At 37.9% G+C, this 26,340-nt stretch overlaps 1 protein-coding gene across 1 annotated transcript in view; it reads left to right on the forward strand.

Moving 5' to 3' along the window:
- The window catches only part of MYOM1 (myomesin 1), a 124,683-nt gene extending 99,010 nt beyond the window's left edge, over nucleotides 1-25,673 (forward strand). The window contains exons 23-38 of the mRNA XM_012725755.1: nucleotides 923-1,079; nucleotides 2,694-2,800; nucleotides 2,924-2,968; nucleotides 5,724-5,860; nucleotides 8,760-8,904; nucleotides 9,652-9,711; nucleotides 9,947-10,014; nucleotides 12,249-12,362; nucleotides 13,024-13,111; nucleotides 14,116-14,154; nucleotides 14,238-14,343; nucleotides 17,946-18,109; nucleotides 20,166-20,202; nucleotides 20,442-20,464; nucleotides 22,023-22,078; nucleotides 24,900-25,673. Coding sequence (XP_012581209.1) covers nucleotides 923-1,079; nucleotides 2,694-2,800; nucleotides 2,924-2,968; nucleotides 5,724-5,860; nucleotides 8,760-8,904; nucleotides 9,652-9,711; nucleotides 9,947-10,014; nucleotides 12,249-12,362; nucleotides 13,024-13,111; nucleotides 14,116-14,154; nucleotides 14,238-14,343; nucleotides 17,946-18,109; nucleotides 20,166-20,202; nucleotides 20,442-20,464; nucleotides 22,023-22,078; nucleotides 24,900-25,193 — 1,640 coding nt within the window. The 3' untranslated portion in view covers nucleotides 25,194-25,673. The remainder of the gene's footprint in view (nucleotides 1-922; nucleotides 1,080-2,693; nucleotides 2,801-2,923; nucleotides 2,969-5,723; nucleotides 5,861-8,759; nucleotides 8,905-9,651; nucleotides 9,712-9,946; nucleotides 10,015-12,248; nucleotides 12,363-13,023; nucleotides 13,112-14,115; nucleotides 14,155-14,237; nucleotides 14,344-17,945; nucleotides 18,110-20,165; nucleotides 20,203-20,441; nucleotides 20,465-22,022; nucleotides 22,079-24,899) is intronic.
- The last annotated feature ends 667 nt before the right edge of the window (nucleotides 25,674-26,340 follow it).

Here is a 26,340-nt window from a genome sequence, read left to right on the forward strand (position 1 = left end):
TTTTCTTAAGAAAGTCATTTTTTAAAATCTCTTAGAATTATACTTCGCCAAACATTCTATGTGTTATTAATCACTTTTTGAAAAAAAAATCACTTTTTGATATAGTTGAAGCACACACTACCTTCGATAAAGGACACAAATTAGTGTCCAGACTTAAGAACTCAACACAATAACTGTATCTTTTTTAATTGAATTACTGTTATTTACATTCTTGTTCGTTTTTTTTTTTTCCACAATAAAGTATTTCTCCCATCAGGTGTGGTCACTATAGTTGTCTCACCTCCAAATCGAATTCTTTCAATTCCTAAATATCAGTCTTCTGGAAATGCTTAGAGCTCTTAAAATCCATTTCCATTTTAATTTCCATGCAGTTTAATAAAAGTTGTTTCTAGGTTGCTTCTGTTCTAACCTAGAGTGGCATCTCTCAATCTATTTCTGGTCACCTGATCAAAAGAAAAGTTTCCAACTATTTCTCCATTCTTAAAAGATTTACAAACTTTGAACTTGTAAATATAGGCAATTCTTATTACCTCTATTTTCCTTTAGTTTCTCTTTGGACCCTTTAATCTATTAGTTCCCCCATACAAGATGGATATTAATGTTATTAAGACAAATTACAGTTAGGTTCTGAGAAGAACCATTCCCTTATCCCAGGACTGCCTTGGCCCCTCCCCTAATTATACCTTTAGTCACAGCAACCAATTTTTTATAGCCCCAGACAAATACCATCTATGGTGTTGGCGCTCAAAAACATGACAGTACTTTCATTCCTGTTACAGTATAAAAGTTGAATTGTAGAGCAGAGTAAGGGCTTTTCCCTTGCACAAGTTCAAGGCCCTACTGTTTCTCAAGGTAAGGAATTCTTATTTGGATGATTTTTTTTTTACTAGCAAATATCAGTACTTTGTTTTTGATCTTCTAGGAACCAAAGAAGTTGTTGTAAGTGTGGATGATGATGGAGTCATTTCCTTAAACTTTGAATGTGATCAGATGACTCCAAATTCTGAGTTCACCTGGTCTAAAGATTATGTGTCCACGGAGGACTCTCCACGATTGGAAATTGAAAGCAAAGGCAACAAGTATGAACTGTTTCAAGTTGCAATAATGGGCTTCTTTTTCATGATAAGAGGATGCAGTAAGCTCTTGTTTTCCATTTTATTTGGTTTAGGAAATAAAGTCATGAATATTTTGTATCTGGTAATATGAAAAGTAATAATTGGTGCAAGCTTTAAAAACAACAATCTTTGTAAAGTACCTTCTACTTTATTCCTTTTAAAGTACTTTCTCGTTTATTAAGTCATTTATGTTAGAAAATCTTTGATTGGCTTAAAAGTCAGCTAGAAAAAGGAGTCTCATTCTATAAAATTGGTTATCTTGGAGGAAAGGTGAAGATACTTGGGGAGAGCTTCTTGCTGATCGAGATACGACAGATTAAATGGATTAGGTATAATAGCTTCTGCTTTTTACACCACTGTTATCTGGCACAAGGGAAACTCAGACATCAGGCTAACAAGAAGCAGGTTTATTGCACTGGTTCTGACAGTGAGATTCCCATCCAAAGGATGAACCCCACTTGTAGGAAGTCAGGGGCTTATATACACTTTTAGTTTCTTTGTGGTCCCAGGTAGGTTTGCACTGGCAGCTGTACATTGTCAGATATGACATGGCTCCATACCAAGAAGTGATTTGTATAATTGCTTACCAGGGAGTGAGTAAAGGGACCCACCCTCCCTCCCAGGTCCATCCTGCCTCAGGACAGTACATGGTCTAACATGAAGCAAGGTTCATACCAGGAACTGAGTTGCATTCCAGGAACTGAGCAAAAGGTTGTCACTCAAAACCCTCAGGCTGCTAATCTTGGGACACCATGCCTCTTGATCACAGTAATACACTGGAAACACAATCAGGCAGGCGAAAGAACTCTTGTCCTGAGAGCTGTGTGACTGGGGCAGGCAGCTTTTACCTTCCATGAATTTTGGATTTCTTTATCTGTAAAATTGATGAAAGGGGATGAGATTATTTTATGACCTTTTACTAATATCATTTTTTGGAGTTCGGTGTCCTCGGATTCACTCTGGGAAAGGTTTTCACCAGAGCTCCCTTTTCAGTGGCATGTGGTGAATTTCTCCATGAGACAGATATTCAGTTATATTTAAAGTGCAGGTTTATTAGGGAAAAGGACAGGAGTATTAGACACTTGCATAGACACAAGCAGACAGGGAGACAGGTTTGCAGAGAGACCTGCATAGTTGCAGGCAGGCAGCCTTAGGAGAGCGGCCTCTGCTGGGGGAGGTCAGTGCAGAGAGGTCCTGGCATGGTACAGGTCACGGACGGGCAGGCAGGAGGCTGCTGCCCTGCAGAGGGAGAGTGTGGGTGGAAAGGAGCACCTGCATAGTCACAGGTGGGCAGAGGACTGCTGCGTGCTGGTGCAGACTGCACTGATATAGGCAGCTTCTCTTTGGGAGAGGCCCACTCCTTATGAGCCTTGGTTTGTTGATTTTAAATAGAATCTGGGAAGAGACCAGGAAGGTTTCCCTAAAAACAACAAGAGTGAGAAGGCTTTAGGTCAGCAAGGGGGAGAGGACATGCAGATGCTTAGACACAGGCTGAATGCAGGACATGCAGATGCTTAGACACAGGCTAGGATGGAGACCCTGCTTGCCTTGTTTCTTATCAAAGTGATCTGTTCTAAGGTCAAAGCTGACCTTCAAAGACCTTGGGATGGAAGACTTGGGCATTTACTCCTGTGACGTAACAGACACTGATGGAATAGCATCAAGCTACGTGATAGATGAGGAAGGTATGTCTAAAAATCAGTTCATTCACAAGTTTAATACTGCTTTAATGGCTCAGTGAGCTTCAAGATCAAATGTCTTTTGTCTTACTAGTTCAAGGTTTAATTGTTCTTTTGTTCTCCTTACAGAGTTGAAACGTTTACTTGCTCTCAGTCATGAACACAAGTTCCCAAGTAAGTGGCCATGTACTTTTCTTCAGAGGTTAGTGATTCTACTACAGGATGACTTGTAGAATAGCACTCTAGGGTATAACTAGACAATTTTGATGGAATTAAGAGGCTCTTGAGGACGATGGAACATACACGTTGGCAGCTGTAAATACTTTCTGGCAGTGCTGCTTTTTCCTTGCTATTGTTTTCATGAGATACAGAACATAGGTACCATGATCTGTTACAAAGAGAAAAATTAGGTCACAAAGGTATAACATGAGTAAGTTCTTCACTTTTTCTGCTCAGATTCTCTATGTATAATGGATGAATTCATTTGTTTGTCTTTTAGGCAAACTAACTTCTTTAGCAACTTAATGTTAGCACTACACCTACCATTTTAAACTCCTGGAAAATAAGGTAAAAATACCTAGGAAAAGAAAAAGAACCCCTCTGAACTATCTGTACACCCTTCAGTGAAGTACTTTCCATATAAAAGATTAAATTTCACAGTTGACACAAAAAGAAAAAGAAGTCTGAAACGACTCGGAAAGTTCCACTGTCCTGATAAAATCTCCTGCCATTGGTACCCACTAGCCAAAAACAGTGAATTATCTAGAAAGTTATACCCTAGAGTTTGAGGAAAAAAAGTAGAAAGTGATAGCACACAATCTTTTCAAGTCACGATTTTTTTTTTTCCCCACGGGGTAAGCCTGAAATTAATGCTTCATTAGTCCAAGGACTTCAGAACTATACCTAACTCCAGACTAGGCAAAACTCTGTATATTTTCCTTTTTGAATCAGCTTAAAATGATTTTTTTTTCAAATTGTATTGATGTGTCCGTCATTTCCATAACTGCCGCTCTCCCTATTATATGTGCTTCACTCATCCTCCACCATTTCTCCAGGGCCTATACGTTGTGTGCTTCCTGAAATTCTAACAGAGTGGTGGTTCAGAATCACACTACTGTGGAGCCACTGGCTTGACTTCCCTTCCATTCCCACAGCAGGCATTTTTGATCATGAGACTAAGTCTTAGTGACTGCTGGTGTCAGATGTATAGTCTCAAGAGAAATTCTATTTAGGAAGACAGCACCATGGGGTGCCTAAATGATATGAAGGTGGGATACAGACTTCCTATATTCTAGGGAAGAAACACTTCTCATCTGTATGCTTAATTCACCATGGAACTGAAGATATAATAACATGAATAGTGTCTTAAAGCTGTTGTTTTTCAATTACATGGAAAATAAAGGTTTGGCCTGATCTCTTTGTTCCTTACTTTTGACTCGCTCTATGAACCTAAGTGATTCATTTCCCTATGCCTTAGTGTCTTTTCTAGCAGTGACTGTTGTCATTGTTTATAGAACCTACCACATAGAGACTATGATGGGTAATCAGTATGTTATTTGTTGATCTTTGGACTCTTCTGGGAAAATGCAAATATTCATTGAAAAAGAATAGTGACCCTCAAAAAACTGCTAGAGCAGAAGAGATGATGGCTGCTCCCCTGTCATAAGTTCTTAAAGCTGTGAAGCTGGGCATGGAGGGAAGGCCAAGATCCTGAACATAGAGGGAGCCCAGAAAACAGACAGACCCCATTAATATTCATTCTTTTCACTCTCAAATACTGGTAGGAAAGGAGAGAAACAATTGCATCCACTAGCCTAGTTAATGGGACTATAGACATGACAAAATATCTACGCAGTGTTCAGCCCAATTCACATTAACATTTAGTTTAATCAATGGAGATGAGAGAATATGTGGTATTATTCTACAATGAAGGTGTCAAGTGTTCCCTTGAAGTTCAAAGATCAGATGGACTTCAAGATTGTGACTGCTTGATGTCTTTGTCATTTGCATTGAGATATTTTATTTTGCTTAAGTATAAGAGCTCTTACTGGTTCTAGGAACAAAGTAACCGTACCCTTTTATCAGAGACCAGGTATGGCATTTTGGTAGGTACAGAATCAGAACCTAAGAATGTGTTAAAAACTCTGATGTGTAAGTTTTCTATCTCTAAGCCCAAAGGAGTTTCATCAGTCTACTGAAGCTGCATTTTAAACATTAGAGCTCCAGTACTTTTCCTTCCTTACCTCTATTAGATTGGCCAAGTCACTCATGATTATTTCAGTGATCTGATGGTAGAGTCAAAGCAATAGATCTTATTTCTCAATTTACACCCACTTCTTAATATTTTAAAAATATTCTGGAACTGCCACAGTGAGGTAATTCTTATAGATATTTAATTTAACATCTTTCCAAATAGTTTGATTGATTAGTATTATAGAATATTGAATTTGATAATTAGGGCTTCAGGTCCATTCCAGTCATTCACAAATGAGTCAAAGGAAGACCAGAAAAGCAGTGTCCTACTTCAGGTCGCAGTTTGTTAGTAGCAGAACTTGGACTCGGCTCTAGATTCTTTCATCACGCTTTGTTATTGTCCCTAAATAAACCTAACCAGAGCCACAGTAAAGTCACAAAAATTGGCTGGAAATACTCCTGGAGGTAAGCTCATCTTCTACCTTTTTATAGTTGAGACATCTGTGACTCAGAGAAAGTAAATGGCTTGCCTAAAGTGACAGGCAGAATTAAAACCTGGGTTTTCTGTCCCTTAATATCATGATTTCCCTGCAGTGTTCTCTTGCAGCCTCTAAGGATCTGCAAGAAGCAAGGTGTTACATGGCTATTTTCATTGATTATGATTTTCATTTATTGGAAAACTCTGTATCAAAACAATTAATTGCTAATATAATCCCATCTTTATCTTGATTCATAGTTGTCCCAGTTAAATCAGAGTTGGCTGTTGAAATTTTGGAGAAAGGCCAGGTTCGGTTTTGGATGCAGGCTGAGAAGCTATCTGGCAATGCCAAAGTCAGCTACATATTTAATGACAAGGAAATCTTTGAAGGACCGGTAAGTTTTATGCTTCTTATATTTTTAAACCTGTCATTGTCAAATATACAGGAAAATTGCTATTAAAATTTAAGTAGATGGCCCTCCTTGGTGGTGCAACCAACGGGTTAAAGCGCAGCACTGCAGTACAAGTTCCATCCCCAGTCAGGGAGGTGGTAGACCTCTCCTATCCTGCCTACTGCTCCCTTCAACAACGTATTTCACTCGGTCAGTTTTTTCTGTTTCCCCACTCTGTCTCAGGTAAATCCTCTCTCTCTCCACACCTTTAGCCTATACCCCAGTTCTTATATGCATGAATAAATCTTAAAGAAAAATTCAAGTAAGTTGTTCTGAAAATCACTTGGCATGGGGTGGGGAAGTATAAATCATTATCACATGTAAAACAATGCAGGAAAGATTGATTATTCATGTTATTCAAACTGAAACACTTTGAGAATGAAATACAGTGAAAGTAATAATTTGTCTAGGATAGTTAATAATAAACCAAAAGCCACAAACAAAAACTATCTCAGGTATATCAGAACATTCTTGAGAAGGAGCCCAACCCTTACCTGGACTCACATGTTCACATCAGAAACCCCAGAAGGGGGCCCTCCTTGGTGGCTCAGCGGGTTAAAGCACAGCACTAAGAAGCTAAAGCCACTTCAACATGAGTTCCATCCCTGGCCCCAGAGTTGACCCACATGGCATGGCAGATCTCCATTGACCCTCCCGCTGCTTCCCTCAGCAGTGTACTTTGTCATTCTGCCTGTTCTGCTCCCTACTCTGTCTCTGGTGAATCCTCCCACTGCCCCTGCACCTTTGGCCTGTACCCCAGGTCTGTATGCATAAATAAATAAATAAATAAATAAATCTTTTTAAAAAGAAAGAAAGAAAAACTCCAGAAGGAACCTATTTCTTCTGTGGAGGAAATGGCCTCTATTACTCCATTGGATCAGAAAAAAATGAAGGAACAATATTTCATTGCTTTTCTGGTAAAAAAAAATTCAGTACAGGACAAGTAACAAATTCTTACAACGTTCTGATGCATGTATTGATTTATGCCTTTTGGTCTCTTTTGTATACTTCTGTGTGTAAGTATGTTAGTGTCTTTATTTACATAGGTGAGTGTCAGTATCTATCTTAATATATTTATATCAACTCTTTACTTTTAAAGCAAGAGTGGTTTCTACAGTTACTATATCTGAGTATTGTCTTCCTCACATATCAATAAGTCCAGGATTGGGCCAGTGCCCAGTGGTCCCAAGAACTTGCTTTAGGGTCTCCTGTTCTCACCTGTAATATCATAGGTATAAAAATGGGTGTCTGAAGGATGGACAAAGATATGGTTTGCGGCCATTAGTAACAGCCTGTTTTTGCTTTCATCAGGATATATTTTTTAAAACAATTGGGGATTCACTAGTAAGAGGGAGAATGGGTCACACAAACAGCAGGAGAGGGTGCAGTGTCTTCCTTTACAGCCCATTAAGTAGCTGTGTGTAGAACCAGAGAAAGCTACATGTGGCCCTCTGTGGTCTATCTCCTTCTGTCTTCAAAAATGTTGTCCCAGTAGCTGTGGCATGTGTCACCTGGACTGGAAAGGGAGGAAAAGGAGCAGTATTATGGCCATCTCTCTCCCACCACTGCCATTGAGTGTGGGTAGACATGTCCTTGTGCATTCACCCAGACAGGTGCTCATGAAGTGTGTACATGAACATGCTGAGCTTTAAAGTTCTTTAAAGTTGGTTCTAACCGTACTATTTCATTAGATGGACATTACTATCTTAGATCAATATCCCTAAAAGGAGAGTTTGAAAAAAAGTTCCTCCTTCAACTGTTTTTGGTTAAGGGAAATAAAGTAGGATAGGAGAAAACTAAATAAAAATGTGGTCTCTGCCAAAGGTTGGCTTCCCACAAGAGAAGCTCTGGAGCATCAGTTGTGCCATAGAGTTGATCCCAGGTCTAAGCCTCATCGTGTGATATCTTGTAGGAAACCTTCATCAATTCAAATCTGTTATGGAACTTGTGCTTATGTGGCCCGGAATGAAGATATAGCTTTACAGTGAAGGGAACAAAAAATAAGCAATATGATAAAATAAACCAGTTTAATAGGGTACTTGCAGCTCATTAGGAACAAATGGGTTTCAAATGCTTTGGAAGCATTTGGATTTTTTTATTCATGTATTAATTAATTAGATATTTATTAATTGACTGCTGTGTAACATGCGTGTGCTAAATGCCAGGGATATAGCAATGAATGAGACACACTTTCCTCATGCTACCTATAGATTTATATTATGCTTATAACTTAATGTAATGTGAAAGGTAAAATAGAAATAAAATAGTCTTTTGATAACATTTTATGACTCAGCTTACAAAATTTTATATTTTTTAGAAGCTTTTAATTAATTTTTGTGTAGAATTGAAGTATAGACCAGAAGTGGGGTTGGGGTGGGGCGAGGGCGGCACTAGGGGACAACAAAAAGATTCACCAGAGTCAGAGTAAGGAGCAGAACAGGTGGATCTACTGAAGTACACTGCTGAGGGAAGCAGCGGGCGATACAGGAGAGGTCTGCTGTGCCATGTGGGACATCTTCCTGACCAGGGATCCCTCTCAGGCTGTACAGGTGTAGTGCTGAGACTAAACCCAGTCCACCCCCTAGGCAACAAAGGAGGCCCAATTTTATGTTTTTTAAATTTAAGTGTTAGGCTAATGTGTAATCAGTTTTGGTCAACGTCATATAATTCACATACTATTTTCCTTTTCCTTGACATGAGTTTGAAACATTTAAAAAATATATTAACAAGAAATGTTATTATAATGATGATCCTGTGAGGTTTGTTTTTGCATCATCCAGTTTATCATCTTCAAAATAAAATGTCTATCTTATTGATTTCTCTTTTCTTTTTCACCTTAAAGAAATATAAGATGCATATTGACCGAAACACTGGTCTAATAGAAATGTTTATGGAAAAGCTCCAGGATGAGGATGAAGGAACATATACTTTCCAGATTCAAGATGGAAAAGCTACTGGCCACTCTACTCTTGTGCTCATTGGAGAAGGTAAAAATCCTGTAGAATATTAACTGTAAGATTTTGCTATTCCCATTAAACCAAAATCCTCATCGCACAAAAGGGATCACGTAAAAAGTAGTACAAGTGGTTTCTTGATTGGATTCCAATCTTTGAAATGTATTTTTCACTTGACACTTTCCATATTTCATAGAAATGAAAGTTAATTTTAAAGGATACCAACTTTATCTCTGGCCCATAGACAACACTTACACCTCACTGTAAACAAGAATTCACTATTAATATTCTCCAATGAAGGTTGCAGTACAACCAAGACTCTGTGTGTGTCTGTAACATCATAGTTTGTTTCTGAGAGATTTATATACATACATATCAAATATATTTAATAAATGTACCTCATATGTTAGTTTGATTCTGAAATAATAAACTGTTACTGTCTTTGAAGATTAAATTACTTTGAATTACTTAGATTAAGGAAAAAATATGCAAGTCAGTAGGTGCCAAATTTATTAATCATACATTATAACTAGGTTATAAGTCAGTTGTCATAAACCAAACTAAATACTTCCAAGACTTAAAATGTGGTATTTGACAAAACAATGATAAGGCTGGTCACACTTATTTTCAATACCAATACTATTTCACTATTTCCTTTCTTCATGAACTTTGTAAGTTATTTAAACTTTCTAGGCCTTACAAAAACCGGAAATGAGTAGGGCAGTCATGATCTATGATTGTTATAATGATGAATGTAATTCCTTGTTTTTCAATACCCAGTTTATCAAAAGCTCCAGAAAGAAGCTGAATTCCAGAGGCAAGAATGGATTAGGAAACAAGGTAAAAGTAGACAGCGAGTAAAAAGAAAAACTTCAGTTAAAATGAATATTAAGACATGTTAATGTCTGATAAATTCTTCAACATATGTATTATAAATGTGTTTTTTAGTATTTGAAACTAAATCTTGAATTTTTAAAATTTCACTTCAAACATAAATCATTTTAGAATATAAGAATGAACTTTGATTTTGCATTTGTGATTAATAATGATTGCTGATTCCACTGAAATTTTATAGGTCCACATTTTGCTGAGTACCTAAGCTGGGAAGTGACTGGTGAATGTAATGTACTATTGAAATGCAAGGTAAGAAATAGATAAATTTTTAATATATGATACAAGGAAATACAGATGAACTAGAATGAGGAGAAGAGGAAAATCAATTTTTCATGTAATTTGAAACAAAATTATAAGTGACACATCCTTACTATTGAATGTCACTATATTTAGTAGATGTTAAGAAGCACTTTAAAACAACATAAAAATATCAGAAGGCAAGATGATTGTTCCTATTCATTACCTAAGACCTAGTTAATAGGGACTTTTTTTTTGTCAGAAAGAAAGGTATTGGAATATTACTTGGCTATCAAAAAAGATAAAGTCATGCCATTTGTGGCAACATGGATGGAACTGGAAAAGATCATGCTTAGTGAAATAAGCCAGAAAGAAAAAAATTCCAGTTGGTTTTATTCATAGCAGGAGTGTGAGGGATCAGAAAAAATATATATATGTATGTATGTATGTATGTATGTATACACATATATATATAGTAATAAAGTAAAAAAATATATCAACTAGTAACTATAAACAAGACACATTCTACAGGGTGGGGAGAGGGAAACAAGATCAAAACAGGGGTTGGAAGGCACATGGTGATGTGCCCATGGTGATGGCACATGGTTGAAGCGGAGATGGGGAACCCATGGGAATTACAACTAAGATGAAAAATGTACAAAATGAAGAATAATGTAAATATATATATATATATAATAAAATAAAGTACGTAACATCATGAAGAAAAAAAAAGAAAGAATGTATTGGATGGGGTCCTCCATGGTTGCACAAGGGATTTAGTCTCAGCAGTTGAAGCTATCAACAGCCACTGTAGCAAGTGTTGAGAGCTGACCCACATGGCTCAGTAGACCTCTCCTGTCTGGCCCACTGCTTCCCTCAGCAGTGTATTCAACTGCTGTTCTGCTCCCCACTCTGTCTCTGATCAATCCTCTCACTCCCACACCTCCGGTCTACACCCTTATATGCAGAAATAAATAAAAATAAATATTTTAAAAAAGAAAGGAAGGTTCCAGATGGTGTCACTTATAAATGGAGTATTGAAAACCAGACAAAGGGTCAGACAAAGTCAGACTTGAAAATCAGTTCTGTAAAGGTGATCATAGATACGGGCTTTCAGAGGGGTGGGAGAGGGATGGGAATGTGGAGTAGAGAGAAGACAGTGGACTTTGGTGGGGGGCAGTGGGTACTCCAGGTACTGCACCTGCAGGGGGGATCCCAGGCAGTCAGAATAATGATGAGGATGTGGAACAATGCTACTTCCAAAACAATAAATTCATTTTAAAAATAAATAAATGAGTGTCCTCAAAATTGCTAAGCAATTAATATTTGATGGAAATTAACCTTATTTGGTAATCATTTCACAATATATGCACATGCCAAATCATTGTTATATACCTTAAACACTGTTATAGTCTTTAGTATTTAAACATCTGCAATGTTATATGCTAATTACATGTCAATAAAATCAGATCAGATAATTAGAAACAATTAAAAATATTTCCCTCTACATGTACTTATAAGCTTCATTTTTTAATTTTTCATATATTTGCACTTATTCATCCTGTTGTCATTAAATGTTCCTTTCCTGTTACTTGATAAAGCCATTTTTATGTGATAAGGACTACTTTTTAGCTGATAGGATTTGTCTTTCCTTGGCTTTCAGATTTTTATTTTTATTTAAGTCTATATGCTAATGTATATTTATCTGTTTTTTCTTTTCTTCTAGATAATTTTATTTTTTTAATGATGTATTTATTTATGCATACAAAACTGGGGTACAGGCCAGAGGTGTGGGAGGTGAGAGGATTCACCAGCAAACAGCAACAGAGTGGAGAGCAAAATAGGTGGATATACTGAAATACACTGCTAAGGAGAGCAGCCAGTGGGTCAAGAGAGTCTGCCACACTATGTGGGTCAGCTCCCTGGCCAGGGGTCGGACTCATGCTGCAGTGGCTACAGTATCTTCAAAGTGCTGTGCTTTAACCCACTGCACCACCAGGGAGAGCCATAGATAATTTTAGACATTATTTTTTTTCTGCTGGAAATAGAGTTATTTATGATTTAGGTTTATTCATTTTTATCTACCTTATTCTAAACTCTTTATCAATTAAAATAACTTTTGAAGATTCTTTTATAAATCTTTGTCCCCTGACTTGAAAGTCAGTACTTTTTCTTCTGTCCAATGCCATATTTCATAAGAATAGTGTTCCCTACTTTGAGAATTATAATTATGATTTTTCTTCCAGGTGGCAAATATCAAAAAGGAGACTCTCATTGTGTGGTACAAAGATGAAAGGGAGATATCGGTAGATGAAAAGCATGACTTTAAGGATGGAATATGCACCCTGCTTATAACAGAGGTAGGTGCCTATATATGTGAAAATGTAATTTACTAGTTCTAGACCCTACATTCTTCCAAAACGCAAAGGCTAAATTCCATGTTCCTTTGTCCTAATAATTTGTAATTACTTCTAACTAGTCTAAAGTTCTCTGCCTTCATGTCACCCAACAAACAAGTGTAGAGACATGAAAGTTTCTCTTACCTTGTGATATACATGGATTTGTCAAATATCCATGTAAAATTGTCTGGACACCACAACTCTTGCTTCAGAGCTATTAGTTTTTCATTATGATGAGTGGCCAGGCAGTTAAGTGGTTCCTTCTTTTGCTCTTAAGCCTCAATGTAATTTGTTCTCTAAAAATAGACAATCAGACATTGTATTCATAGGTGTCCACCTACATTTATCTGTGATGATAAATTTTTAATATAAAGGCAGGAAAAAGAAAAGATTTCAAACTGTTTAGTCTCAAGGCAACTATAGCCTTAAAGTAAGAAATCCAGACTGCTAGCTGATCAAATTCTGATGGATAGGTTCATATGTGAATGGCTCATTGTTCACACAGCTAGGTGTTTGTTTAGTGTGTGTTTTGATAGCACTGCCATAAATCACAGGGTCTTAAAAATGCAAATACCATACTCTGAGGCTACCAGCTGCAATATGGCATGTCTGTTCCCCTTAGTTTTCCAAGAAAGATGCTGGAATTTATGAAGTTATCCTAAAAGATGACCGAGGAAAAGATAAGAGCAGATTGAAGCTTGTGGATGAAGGTCAGTCCACCAACTACTGTAGTTTGTTTTGTCTGTTCTATCTATAGGGTATCTGAGCTATGATTGGGGCTGATGTGATAGTGTACCACTTTTTTTTTTTTTTTTGATCCACAGACTTTGTTTTAATTAAAATTCCTGCAGAATGGCCTATTGTTTTATTCAAAAATACTTCACTTTTAACCTTCATAGAAATCAAAACTATATTTTTGATAGAGAATTTATAATTCACTAGGGGTCTGTTTTTAATTTAAATCATCATTTTTATTTCAACTCTATAAAAACGTTCCAGAAGCAAAAGCAACTATGAAAAAGCATGGCACAAAAATGAGAAAGATTTATACGTGCAACTCAAAACCTCTCACTTACTAGCAAAGCAAGAAAACAATTTCCAGTTTTCAGAGACTACCAAGGCTAGACATATTGTGATACTGAATCCTACATGTGCCCCCCACCCCCAAACTTCTACTCTTGCTCCTGAACAATATCTTTAGCAGTATTGCCAACAAATAGCAGAAATCTACCTTGGATTTCAACTTCCTATTTGTGGAAAAGGCAGAAGGACTAAATGTGTTTATTGATAAAAGGAGTCATTGGACTGAAAAAATATCAAAGAACCTAAATGGTTAATTTATTATGAACTGATGGCATAGATAAGAGAACTTCCTCTGATGTAAACTAAGGTTTCCTGGGACTGAGGAAGAAAGGGAGCCCAAAAGCCAAGAATCTTCTTAGAAATCTCATGTGACTCTTTTTTTAGAATGTAAATACAGTGAAAGTTAAAAAAAGAACTAGAGGAGGAAATATCCAAATAAAACCTAAGGTCTTTTAAAAATTGATAAAAGTTGAGTTATTTTCTCAAAGAGGAATTAGTCAACAAATTCAACTTGTCACCAATCTCCTTCATCAGACAGGATGTTTTTTAAGAACTTGAAGCTGACTAAGTTTGAAACTTGACCTTGCATTGAGCATATTTATGCTAACACTCTATGAATCTCTATTCACAGCCTTTAATGAACTGATGCATGAAGTATGTAAAGTAATAGGTAAGTTTAAATGTTCTCACAACAGTGTTTCATTATTCTCCTGGTTGGGCCTAGAGATGCTGAAATAAGTTTTCTTCTTTCAGCTTTGTCTGCTACTGACCTGAAAATCCAGAGCACAGCCGAGGGTATCCGACTGTACTCTTTTGTTACTTATTACCTGGATGATCTGAAAGTTAATTGGTCCCACAAGTAAGTAAATGGGGGCTTCCTTCTTATGTAGAAATTAACTCTTCATAGAGGGAAAGAGAAGAGACAACATTCTGTTACTCCCAGGTAACAGGTCTGTGTTGATGAGAAAAAGACAGAGCACCCAGGCTATTCCTTTAATGTGAGGTTAGTGGTTTCTATCAACACCTACCTGGCAAGGCCAGTGATAGCTAAAAAGCATTTGTTTTTGTGATATGGGAAAAATCACAATTTGTGGATATCTCTATAATGTGTCCTTTGCCTCCAAGAAATTGTGCTTAAACACTCTCTTCTTTGCTAGGTATCAAAAGTTAGATTCCTGCCCTATTTTTCTGCATACAGTGAACCCATGCTGTAGTCAACAAAACTGAGGCAGTTTGAACCAACAGACACCAACTTTCTCATTATTTGAATTAATGGTCATTCACCAAAGATGTCTACTGCACAGAAAAGCCCATGTTTGTTGCTGTTGTCATCTGTAGACATTGGGATGGTTTGGTATTAGCATGATTCTGCCCATTCTTTGGCCATAACAAGATGAATATGGGAATGTGTATTCTGAACTGGATTGAACCTAAAGACATGTTCTATCCCAGGCTTTCTATATGTAGGCTGGGGAGAGATTCCATTTAAGATCACCTCTGAAGATCTAAGGGCTAAAATAAGTTTCTAACAGCTCCCATTTACACTTTTAACAGAGTCTTTACCCTCTGTCCTTCCCTGAAATTTCCTGATTTGAAAGACAACAGCAGCCTGGCATAGAAATCTGATGGGGTGTAGACCATTTTCCTATGAGCCCCACTGAGCGGTAGGTCACAGTGACATCACCAGGAAGAGGTGGATGATGATGTTTTTTGTATTTCCTCTTCAGTGAGCATTTACAATATCCTGGACACCATATAGATATATAAGTTAATTTAATACTCACAAGTCTGTGAGAGGTATCTTAGTAATAAGGAAGGACAGACTCAGGGTGGTACCTTGCCTGAGCTCACACAGCTAAGTGGTTGGTGGAGGACTGAGCCCAGGCACCTTGGCAGTAGCCCTATGTTTTGCATTAAAAGCCTAAATTGAACATTTAACCAGAAGTGAATTTCACCAAGCAGTGATATGTGGTTTTCTTTAAAGCAACTTTACTTTAAAAAAAAAAAGATTTATTCATTTATGCACACAAGATGTAGGGTACAGGCCAGAGGCACAGGGGCGATGAGAGGATTCACCAGAGACAGAGTGGGGAACAGAACGGGCAGATGGACTAAAATACACTGCTGAGGGGAGCAGTGAGCAAAACAGGAGAGGTGTGCTGGGCCCTGTGGGTCACCTCCCTCACAGGCCAGGAATCAAACTGGTGCTGCAAAAAGCTTCAAGTGCTGTGTAACCCCTTGAGCCACCAGGCAGGCCCCAAAGCAGCTTTACTTTTGTATAGAACTGTGTTTTCATCATCATCATTATTATTAATTTCCTGAGTATTGAAAGAAAAAAAAAAGAAGTAAAATTCCATTGTACAATGCTTAAGATTTCATTTTCTTTGTTCTGTTTCTTCCAGAACACATTTTAGGAAAGCAATTATAAGTTAAAATAGATTAAATTCTAGGAAATTCCTCTGTGACATCTAGGACATTGTAATATATCTTTCTGAAGAATAAGAGAAGATAAATTAATTGAATCATCAATCAAAAAGCTTTACATTATCTCTAAAGAATTACTTTTTCAAAAACGATGAGAACATTGAGTTTCAAAAAACTAACATCAGCAAGGCATAAACTTCTTACATTACTTAGTCTAATCAGCCTACTGAGTGTTTAGTGTATTCAGTGCCTGAGAATCATTCAGGTATCAGGAAGGTCTTCTCTGCCTCTGGTAGGCATGTAGCATACTAGGGAAAACCCCTGAAATGAGTTTTAATTTTGATTTTGCTCCTACCTTCCCTTGGATATTCAGGAAGTTCAATTTTTTCAATCTCATGTTTCTCTCATATAAAATAGGAGCAATATAACACCTACTGTATCTGATAACACTATGCATCAATAAGAGAATAAAGTCTATGGTGCTTTGTAAACCATGAAGTGCTTTATGAATATAAGGCAGTAGCATGCATGTTAGCCAGAGATTAAAAGAATTTAAATGGATTTATTATGACAAAGTACAAAACTATCTGTCTTTCTAACAGTCTAAGACAAATGTATTACTCAGGCTAAAGTCTTTGGATAGAGATGAATTCCTTCAGTTTACATCTTATAATATTTTAATTTCTAGTGTCTTTTATAGAATGTATTTGTAAGAAAATATTGAATATTTGGACTTTGAAAGATTTTTGCTGAAGATTTTTTTTCTGTTTTTCTAAGTTCTTTTTGTTTGTTATAGTTGTAAACTTATGCATATTTGTTTTGGAAATATATTAATAATATGATTTTACAAATTAGAAAATTTATATTATGATATCATGTTTTCTTAGCCACTGTAGGAATATTTGGGGTATTTCCTTCCAGTCTTTTCTCTATGCCTAATGGTTATAATAGTTTATCTCTTTTCTAACACGTTTACAAACTCTTCATAAAGTTCCTCTGACTATCACTGAAGGGACATCTACTTTACCTTTCTTTTACTTTATCTATAACAGTAACAATTTTAGATGGTCCTTTGTTTTGTAATCAGGACTCTATTCAGGATTATACTCTTGTAAAGGATCCCTCCCATGGGTCTGCTCATCACTTCCATGGGATACTGAGAAACTCACGGCCAGGGACAGAGAAGGTGCCTGTGTTCGTTTTGGCAACAACTCTGCTTTTCATCTGTTAGCCTTACTTCCAAGCGCACATTTCCATCTGGGAGAAATAGCTCTGTGATGTCATGTATGTCCATAGATGTCAGCGACAGATGAGCCTTCTTAACTCTGTTTTTGACTAGCTCATTAAATCTGATTGATTTATAGACATAGACCAACTGCATGAAATATGCAGTAACACAATATGTACACTGAGGGCTTCACTTTAAAGATTTCCTTAATCCTACAAATAAGTCCAAGGAAAGCCAAATATAATTAATACAACAGTGGTATTGGTGTTGCTGTCTGCCCTAGATCCCAGACTGCCAGTAAGAACTAAGTGTAATTAAGATTGTCAGAGCCTTGGCCCTCCCTGGTGGCGCAGCGGGTTGAAGCACAGCACTAAGAAGCTAAAGCCCCTTCCGCATGAGTTCAATTCCCGCCTGCCCCGGAGGTGACCACATGGCGTGGCAGACCTCTCCTCACCCGCCCGCTGCTCCCCCCTCAGCAGTGTACTTCGTTGATCTGCCTCTGTCTATGGTGAAACCTCTCGCTGCCCCTGAGCCTCTGGCCTGTACCCCAGTTCTGTATGCACAAATAAATAACCTTTAAAAAAAAAAAAAAAGATTGTCAGAGCCTTTGCCACCCTCTACTCCAGGCCTTGAAATCCAAGGTCTCTGCTTCAAGGTTCATGATTTGTCTGAAGCAGAATAACACATATGGATTTCCTGTTATTTGAAAGTCTATAAAACTTTTATGGTAAGACCCTCCATAAGAGATAAAGTAAAGGCCAACACTGGATGAAAGCAAAAGCTAACAAAAATCTCTTTGGCTCCAACAGTGGGACTGCTATTAAGTACACAGACAGAGTTAAGAGTGGGGTCACTGGGGAGCAGATCTGGCTGCAGATCAATGAACCCACTCCAAATGACAAAGGGAAATATGTAATGGAGCTCTTTGATGGCAAAACTGGACACCTGAAAACAGTGGATCTTTCTGGACAAGGTAAGTGGATATTCTGCAGATCAGAATTTAATTGTGGATGGAGTGGACTTTGAGAAAGTGTGAAGAGTAGGAAGAGGTCACAACATTTGGCTATTGAAAGATGATGAAAGATATTGATAAAAGTTGCTTAAACTCAGCTGTGATGATAAAGCAATAATTCAGTGACGAGTAAAGTGGAGACCATAAAGCATGGAAAGAAAGCATGGCTCTTACAAGATGTTTACAAAGAAAGACAGCTGTATTTACAATCACTTGAACAAGAACAAGCTCTGAAAAAGAATCACTTTGTGGTGATTGAAATTTGAGCATGTTCAGGTAGGCCATGAAGTCAGTTGATTTGGAAGAACTGAAGATGTGAAGCAAGGAATCATTAATGTAGCAAAGTCCTGAAGAATGGAAGATTGGAGAGGTTTTTGTTGGCTTTGGGAGGAAGCAGGTATACCTTTTCTTCGGAAACTAGAAGGGAATAAATATGAATAATCAAAATCAAACAAGGAGAACAGAAAGAAGTTGGGAAAGTTGCATCCTATGACTCTCAGATTCCTTGTTCATCTACTGAGAGAATAAGAGGTTTGGGGAAAAAAAGGAAACAGAAGCTAATAAGCAATTCAGACAAGGGTTGTCCATCTCAGAACATAGACAAATGATGATGTAAAGGTATTAAATGTTTTAGGTGAAAGATGCATAAACAAATAAAAAGTGAAAAAAAAATGGCACCATTTCTCCCTCTCCCAATATCAGAGCCTTCCTTTATCTATTCTTTCCTCAAGAAATAAAATAGTGCCTATGAAGTGACTAAAGGAGACAGCGGATTGATTTTCCTACCTTCTTGTATATTAAAATGCAATCTAAATAGGGCATAACTCCTAGTGTTTTTAATCCTCAGAAAGTAAATTCCTAACTTAGAAAGCAGCTGCCATGAGTTGTTTTGCACTGCCCCCCCCACACCCCCCACTCCACCCACCCTCCATAACTGGAAAGACTAGCTGAAGGATCTCTGCAGGGATTGGGAGTGGCTACCCCCAAGAGACAAAACACATTCTACAGTGATAAATACTTTGCAGTCCATAAAACACTTTGGATGCAATAGAAAAAAGGAAAGTAAGAAGTGGTAGATAAATTTAAACATTTTTAAAAATCATTTTTGGCCGACAGAGCTTATTTAACTTCCCATCTCATATTCTGGGTTGTCTCACAAGTACTGCAGCTGCCACCGAATACAGATTGACTCTTTCCCTGTGTGGCCTGGACAATGCCCGCCTCTTTCTCTGTGTGGTGATATGAAAAGAACTGTGAGGGAACTGGAGCCTCCTCTGGTCTAACTGGTCTTTAAGCTTGATTTATGCTTATTTTCTCCATTTATAAAAGCAGGTTGGCAAACTTGTATAAGTATTTTCTAGACTTAAAATATGATCCCTAAACCACCTACTTGGCTTAAAGACAACGTGAGAAGGATTTTAAAAGCTGCCTTTTCAGAGAAGTCTTCAAAGTGACTTGATTCTGCCAGCTCCAAGGAAGAAATTAGAACTCTATAATTCTTAATTCCTTGTCTGTCTTTTATCTCATCTCCAGTAGGGCATAGAAGCATTGCTTCAGGCAAGCATTGGTACAAACTGTAATTACAGTATCTCATGCTCTTTCACACAAATAAATGAGGCAGACAACATAACATGTAACCGTCTGACTAGGAGGCCCTGACATGCGGAGTGACTAATTAAGAGAAAAACTTTTCTGATGCCAGATGCTTATTAGACAACTGACTTTTGTTTGAAACAGACCTTTGTTCCCATTTTATCTGTAGAGGAGCTCATCTTTACCTATGTGAAGGGATAAAGGCCTCTCACTGAGTAGAAATCTTCTGAATACACTATTTCATATTTTCTACCTAGAAAGTATTTACATCTCTTGTTAATCCATCAAGTTACAAAGTGAACACACAGGACAAAGTCAGTTTAGCTGTGTCTGGGCTAGTCACGTTGACACTGTGATTTTTTAATCACATTATGGCAATTCTGGGTAAAAAAACCTTAACTTTTCTTTGTCTTTCTTCTTGAAGCATATGATGAAGCCTTTGCTGAATTTGAGAGATTAAAGTAAGTCCCTTTTTCCTAGAAAGTGTCTTTATATGTGTTAATCTGGCTGCTCCCCAATCTGTTATCTGGAGGGTCTTTTATTTTGACCATTACTGAATAGTATAAGCACATTCCATTGTTTCGTAGAAGAACAAAATGGCTCTAAGGCAATGAGATGCGGTCAGCATTAGCTATTATAAAGTGTCACTAAAACAAAATTCTTCTTTCTTTGTGTGTCTATTTGTTTGTCTCAACTGCAGACAAGCTGCCATTGCTGAGAAAAGTGAGTAAACCATGCACTCTGGGCATACTTCTGAAATTTACTTTGATTTTGCTATTGTGTTTAGAATTGGATGGAGGAGAGTAAAAGTTTTTTCCTTCCTTCCTTTATTTTTGGCTAATATTAAGTGCTCTACATGTTTATATTTAGTCTCTTAAGTAAGAATGTTTATGAAAAGAAGATGTCAGATCTCATTATAAGAATGTCACCCAACTCTTGCCTTGAGCTCCTACCCAGACCTCTTGAGAAATATATTGATGAGATATCACACAATAGGTGATTAACCAGTTGCAGCAGGCACAATGTTATCAGAAAGATTAATATACATTAAAGAAAAAATAGGAAACTTTGTAAATTTGACATCAGGTAAGTGACTGACACTGGTACCCTGACAAGTTTTCCCACATATTCCCTAGAGCTCCTGTAGAGTAGATGCCAAATCAGAAGACCTTTCCTTTGTTTCACTGCACCTCGCCTGAATGCACAAGCATCTGACTCTCACATCTCTGTACCCAGAAGTATGCTTGCTGCTAACTTCTGTCGAGTGTCACACATAATGACCTGGAAGAACTCAGTCTTACAGGATCCAAGGGTCACGAGCTAATCCATCACAATAATCAACATTCCTTCTCAGTGTGGGATGCCAACTTTGGAAATTGTATAGGGTTACAATTGTAGAGTCTGTCTAAACTGGAAAGTAAGGGAACTAGCAAGAGGAGTAGGAAATGACTCAGAGGTTTCTGGACGGGGTTTTCAGCTTTGACCTGCACTGCTTTTCTCCCACCTTCCTCCTTCTCCTCATATCCCTGCCATCTGCTATCAGCTTGCCCACTCCCAGTCCCATCCTGGTTTGGAGACTGTAGCTAGCACAGTACAGGGGTCAGAAGCTAGCACCAGGGGCATGGTTAGGAGCATCTCAGAGCACAGGCATGGGACAGACATGCACTCCTTGCTCACAAACACAGCTTGTGTCCACAGCAGCTGCTGGCTCTCCAGGCTCTTTAAATCTGTTGTGGGCTGAAGAGTCCAACCTTTCCTCTAGTTCCTGAAATCTTTCCTGAGATTGCTGATCAAAGCAGCTTAGAGCTGGAAGAGAGCTTAAAGCCCTTCTAGTTCTGTGTTTTTAAATTGTTGTAAGTCCCCAACACTTAATTGAAACCACCAAACTACATGAGAAAGGGACGATCTCTAGGGAAGGCCTCAAAGAAAGCCCACACCTGCATAGCCCTCCAGATCTCCCTGGAAGATAGCCTCTGGCTGTGAAACCTTCCCTGTTCATGGGGAAGCCCATACAAGAGGGCAAGCTGGGCCTGGAGGCATCCATAGATGTCTGCTCTGCCACCCTTGAGCAGAGCTGCAGCAAGGTCAAGGCTGAAAATAAGGGAGCAGGTAAGATATGATAAAGCAATCTCAAGCTGATATTTTAGGTAGAAATATAGATACCTGAATGCTTGAAATGTCTTAATTTTACATATTGAAGAAAGGTATAATTGTGGTTTGGTGAATGTGACCTGTGGCTCTCATTGTTTTAGTGACTAACCAGGAATGCCTATGCTTACAGATCGTGCCCGGGTGTTGGGTGGTCTCCCTGACGTGGTCACCATCCAGGAGGGCAAGGTAAGCATAGAGTAACTATTCTTCCCCCCAACTTCATTTCTGCCACTGGAAATGGATTTCAGTGCCCAAGACTTTGCTCCTTCTTTTAAGATACTTACCAAACTCTTCACCTTATGGCATGACTGTTCATAATTGACTTGAAAATTGCCAAGTCCATGGTTTAAAATGTTTCCAGTTGTTCAATCATCTTAATATTTTGTAAGTCTAGTATGAGGATACATGTTTGCTGATGTGGGCATATGTCAACCAATTAGTATCCTTCCAGAGTTACCCTTTAAAATCTTAAGATGCGGCAAATATGCAGTGAAAACTGTATCACAGATATAACTGAAGAAAGGAACAACCTGTAAGACTGAGTTGAATGGGCTGTCCTATTAAATACTATATCTCTGAAGGGAAATATGCTATTCCATGAATTTTGGTAGACTCTACTTCTGTCGAAAACTCATTTTTTCTTTTGTTTTTAAACTGGTGTTTCCTCATTTTACCAAAGTCTCTGAAAAGTCATGAACACAGTTTCTAACTTAGATTCATTTTCTTCATCCCTATATTTCATTAAAATAAGTTTAATATCCCAGTCACGGGGAGCATCTGCAGTGAAACAAAATCTTTTCCTACCTCTAAAAGGGCAACAAAAACATATGATAGGTGGTTGAAACTAAGGTGATAAAGCAAGATGTATGGGAGTACTTTGGCCTGATCATGTTTCATTCGACTGTTTCTCTTTTCTGGGTGGGAAATAATGACCACAGTTGATTTTAAGCTCAATCTTGTATGTTTGCTTTTGTTTTTAAATTGTGTTTTCCCTTTTCCTCACTTAACAAGATTCAAATTCAACTTACTGCTTCATAGTGAGATTTAAGGGAGAAAATATATGTATTGGTTATTTATACATCAGATATTAAGTATGGATAATATTGGTTACTTATACATCAGATATTAAGTTTGGCTACTTATACATCAGATATCAAGTATGGATAATACTTTTGTGTGATTTTTGGCTCTGTTAACAATTTGGTAGCTTGACTTTTAACAGTTAACACAAGTAATCACAGTTTCCAAAAAATCATACCTGGTCACTTTGGATAAGCTTATGACAAGAGCTCACTCATATTTTTGTTTGCTTCAGTGGATTTGAAGAATAATTCAGTAAGAAATGCTAATTAATCATAGGGACAAAAATCAAATTTCTTAAGCTGCTCTTACTTACAGAAAAGGCAACAAATGATCACGTAACATGCTGTATGTAGAAAGCTATTTAGAAAGATAACCTTTCCTCTGTGTATTGTGAGACCTATTATTCCCCTTTATAATATGTGGATTTCAGTAAGAAAAAAATGCAAGAATGGAATTTAAAATGTGAAGTAAATTCAACATCATTGGCCATCTGGAAAATGCAAATTAAAACTCCTACAAAATATCACAACACACCTTTAAAACTAGCTATTTTACTATGGAGTTGTTCTGAATTCTCAAAAGGGCATTATTGTATAAGCAGTCTATTTTTGACAGAAACATTGTTATGTTGCAGATAACTGTACATCCAGCAATAAATGGGACAAACTTCTCTTTATTGAAGTAGCGTTGCATTATAATACTATATTTGTTTTAGGTGTTTCATTGAGAATAACTTGTAAATACTACATTAAGTTCACTGCTGACAGTCCAAATCTGTCCTGAAAATCTATGCCACTGTCCCCTTTATCCCCTGGTTTAATCATCTTCCTTCTCCCTTTGAGACAAATGGTTGAGAAATGCAGTAACTTAGATGAATCTGCAAAGAATTATACTGAGTAAAAAAGGCAATCCTGAGACATTATGGATTATGTGCTGCTATTTCTATGTTTCTAAAATTTAAAAAATAATTAGAAATGGAAAAAAGATATATGGGTGTCAAGAGTTAGGAATGGGGGTTGGGGGTGGGAGGTGGGAAGTGGGGGTGATGATAAGAGGGCTGCTGAGTGATACCTAGGGGGCAGGTGGAAATGTTCTATGTATTCACTGAGATGGAGGATACACAAATGGGGACATAGACTGAACCAGAACTAAACGTACACACAGATGGGCACAGGTGAGGTTGGGGAAGTTAAAGAATATCAATGGACATGCCATTGACAGTGTACTGATTGCAACATTAGACTGCAGTTTATACAATGTTAACTAGGAGAAGCAGGGTAAAGATAAGGATCTCTATTGCTTCTTGCAACTGCTAATGAATCTAAAGTCATAGGCCTAAACATTGCTCTTTTAGAATAAGAGATTTCTATCCAGCTGGGAACATAATAAAATGTTAGGAAATAGAAACACATCTTGATAGGGGTCTTTTACAACTATGACAGGTCAGGTGTTATTTGGGTGAGAAATAAAAGGTGAAAGATAAAATTTGAAAATTTGTCACATTATCTGAAGCAACTGTTAAGTTTCTGCTTTTGGGCTCTGCAAGCAGATGAGATGCAAAAGTGAGCAAGTGGTAATTATGACAATGAGGTGTCTCTACTAAGAATCCAAAATGCCACATTAGAGCAAAAGGCATCTATGTGTTTATAAAAACAAGAGTAGCAATGGGACTTCAACACAATCTCCTTCATATGGTTTTGATGATAAATAATGATGCCAGAAAGCAGAGGACATAAAGAAAGCTACTCATGTTTGATTTTGAACTGTAACCCCCATAGGCATCCAAACAGAACAATTTTACACCTGAACTAGGATATAAAATTATATTCATCCTCCCTCTGATCATGCCAACTCCTGGAGGAAATCTTGAAGCTGGTGTTATGGCTGATTTATTTCCTTCTTTTTCATAAAACCTGTTCCGCAGGCACTTAATCTCACTTGCAACGTGTGGGGCGACCCGACTCCAGAGGTCTCCTGGATGAAGAACGAGAAGCCCCTGGTCCCAGATGACCACTGCAGCCTCACATTCGAGGCCAGCAAAACCGCATACTTCACCATCAGCTGCGTAAGCACCTCCGACTCTGGCAAATACGGACTGGTTGTGAAGAATAAGTACGGCTCAGAGATAAGCGACTTCACGGTGAGCGTGTTCATCCCAGAGGAAGAAGCGAGGAAGGCCACCTCAGAACCCCAGAAAGCCAAAACGATGTCCAAGTGAGAGGATTGTGCTAGGAGTGTGTGTGAGGAGTGGTCTGTGTGCAAAGGATTTGGATTAAGGGTTAAGAAATCCTCAGGTTTCCTACTCCCTGTTTTTGTGCTTATGGAGTGGGGGATGGAAATTGTCAAATCTTTTATTCATATAAAAAAGTACCAACTAATGATATATTCATTTTTTTGTTTATTTATAATTTATGTGTTAAGAAAACCATTGCTAGCACAGCTATTAGGAAACAATGTTAAGGAAAAGACCAGAACTGAGCTAGAGGGACAGGGGATGATGTTCAGAGGGTAAATGAATGTGTTGTGGCGCAGTTTGGATTTGGCAAGACTTTTGCCAGTAAGCAACATAGACTGTGACTATACTTGCAGCCTGTCAAGTCAGAGACAAGTTGTTTAGCCAACAGTATGCCTCATGCTGTTTTGATAGTGAAGTGCCTGTTGGTGGTAGTCTTGTGAAGTGGAACCTGTCCGTATTAATAAACAGTCACACTCCTCTACTCTTCCCCAGCTATGTTTCTTCTGTTTGACTTCTCAATGGGTGGCTTCTTCTTCTCTTTCTCGTCACTTCTGTGTCACATCTTCTGATTTAACTCCTTTGGGTGAAGGTAGTATTTTCAACATGATCAACTAAGTCATCCCATGTTGACTGTTGTTCAGAGGTTTGAAATTGCTGGCCCCGTTCACCTGAAGCCCTACTCTACAATCAAATTGATCCATTGTTAAGATATTCAAAGTAAGTGAATATACTATGTCCATTGAGGATAAGAGAATGTGCGGTGACCAGTGCCACAACTGGTAACTAAGAGCTCAAACCAAGAAGGAAGTGAAGAGCACTGCCAGCATGGATACCTGTCCTTCCTTACAGAGCTTTCAGAATCAATATTCTGCCTTCAGGAATTTTTATCCTTCCTCACTTTTACCCTACAACCAGAGCGTACACATTCACATACCCATGGAGGAAAATAGTAAGAGTGAAAGTTGCCCTCCTCCTTTCTCCTACTAGGGGTCAGGGATGAGTCAACAGACTCCCTGTATAGTTAGAAAGGGCATCTACACATTGTCTTGGCAAAGTTTAGGACTAGAGATTGCCTTTTATCTGACTGCTGCCAATTCTTTGTCCAACCAAGTACCCCATGTTACAGCTA

This window comes from Condylura cristata, unplaced genomic scaffold (genome assembly GCF_000260355.1).
Source record: "Condylura cristata isolate star-nosed mole 26May11 unplaced genomic scaffold, ConCri1.0 scaffold00016, whole genome shotgun sequence".
NCBI classification, from domain to species: Eukaryota; Metazoa; Chordata; class Mammalia; order Eulipotyphla; family Talpidae; genus Condylura; species Condylura cristata.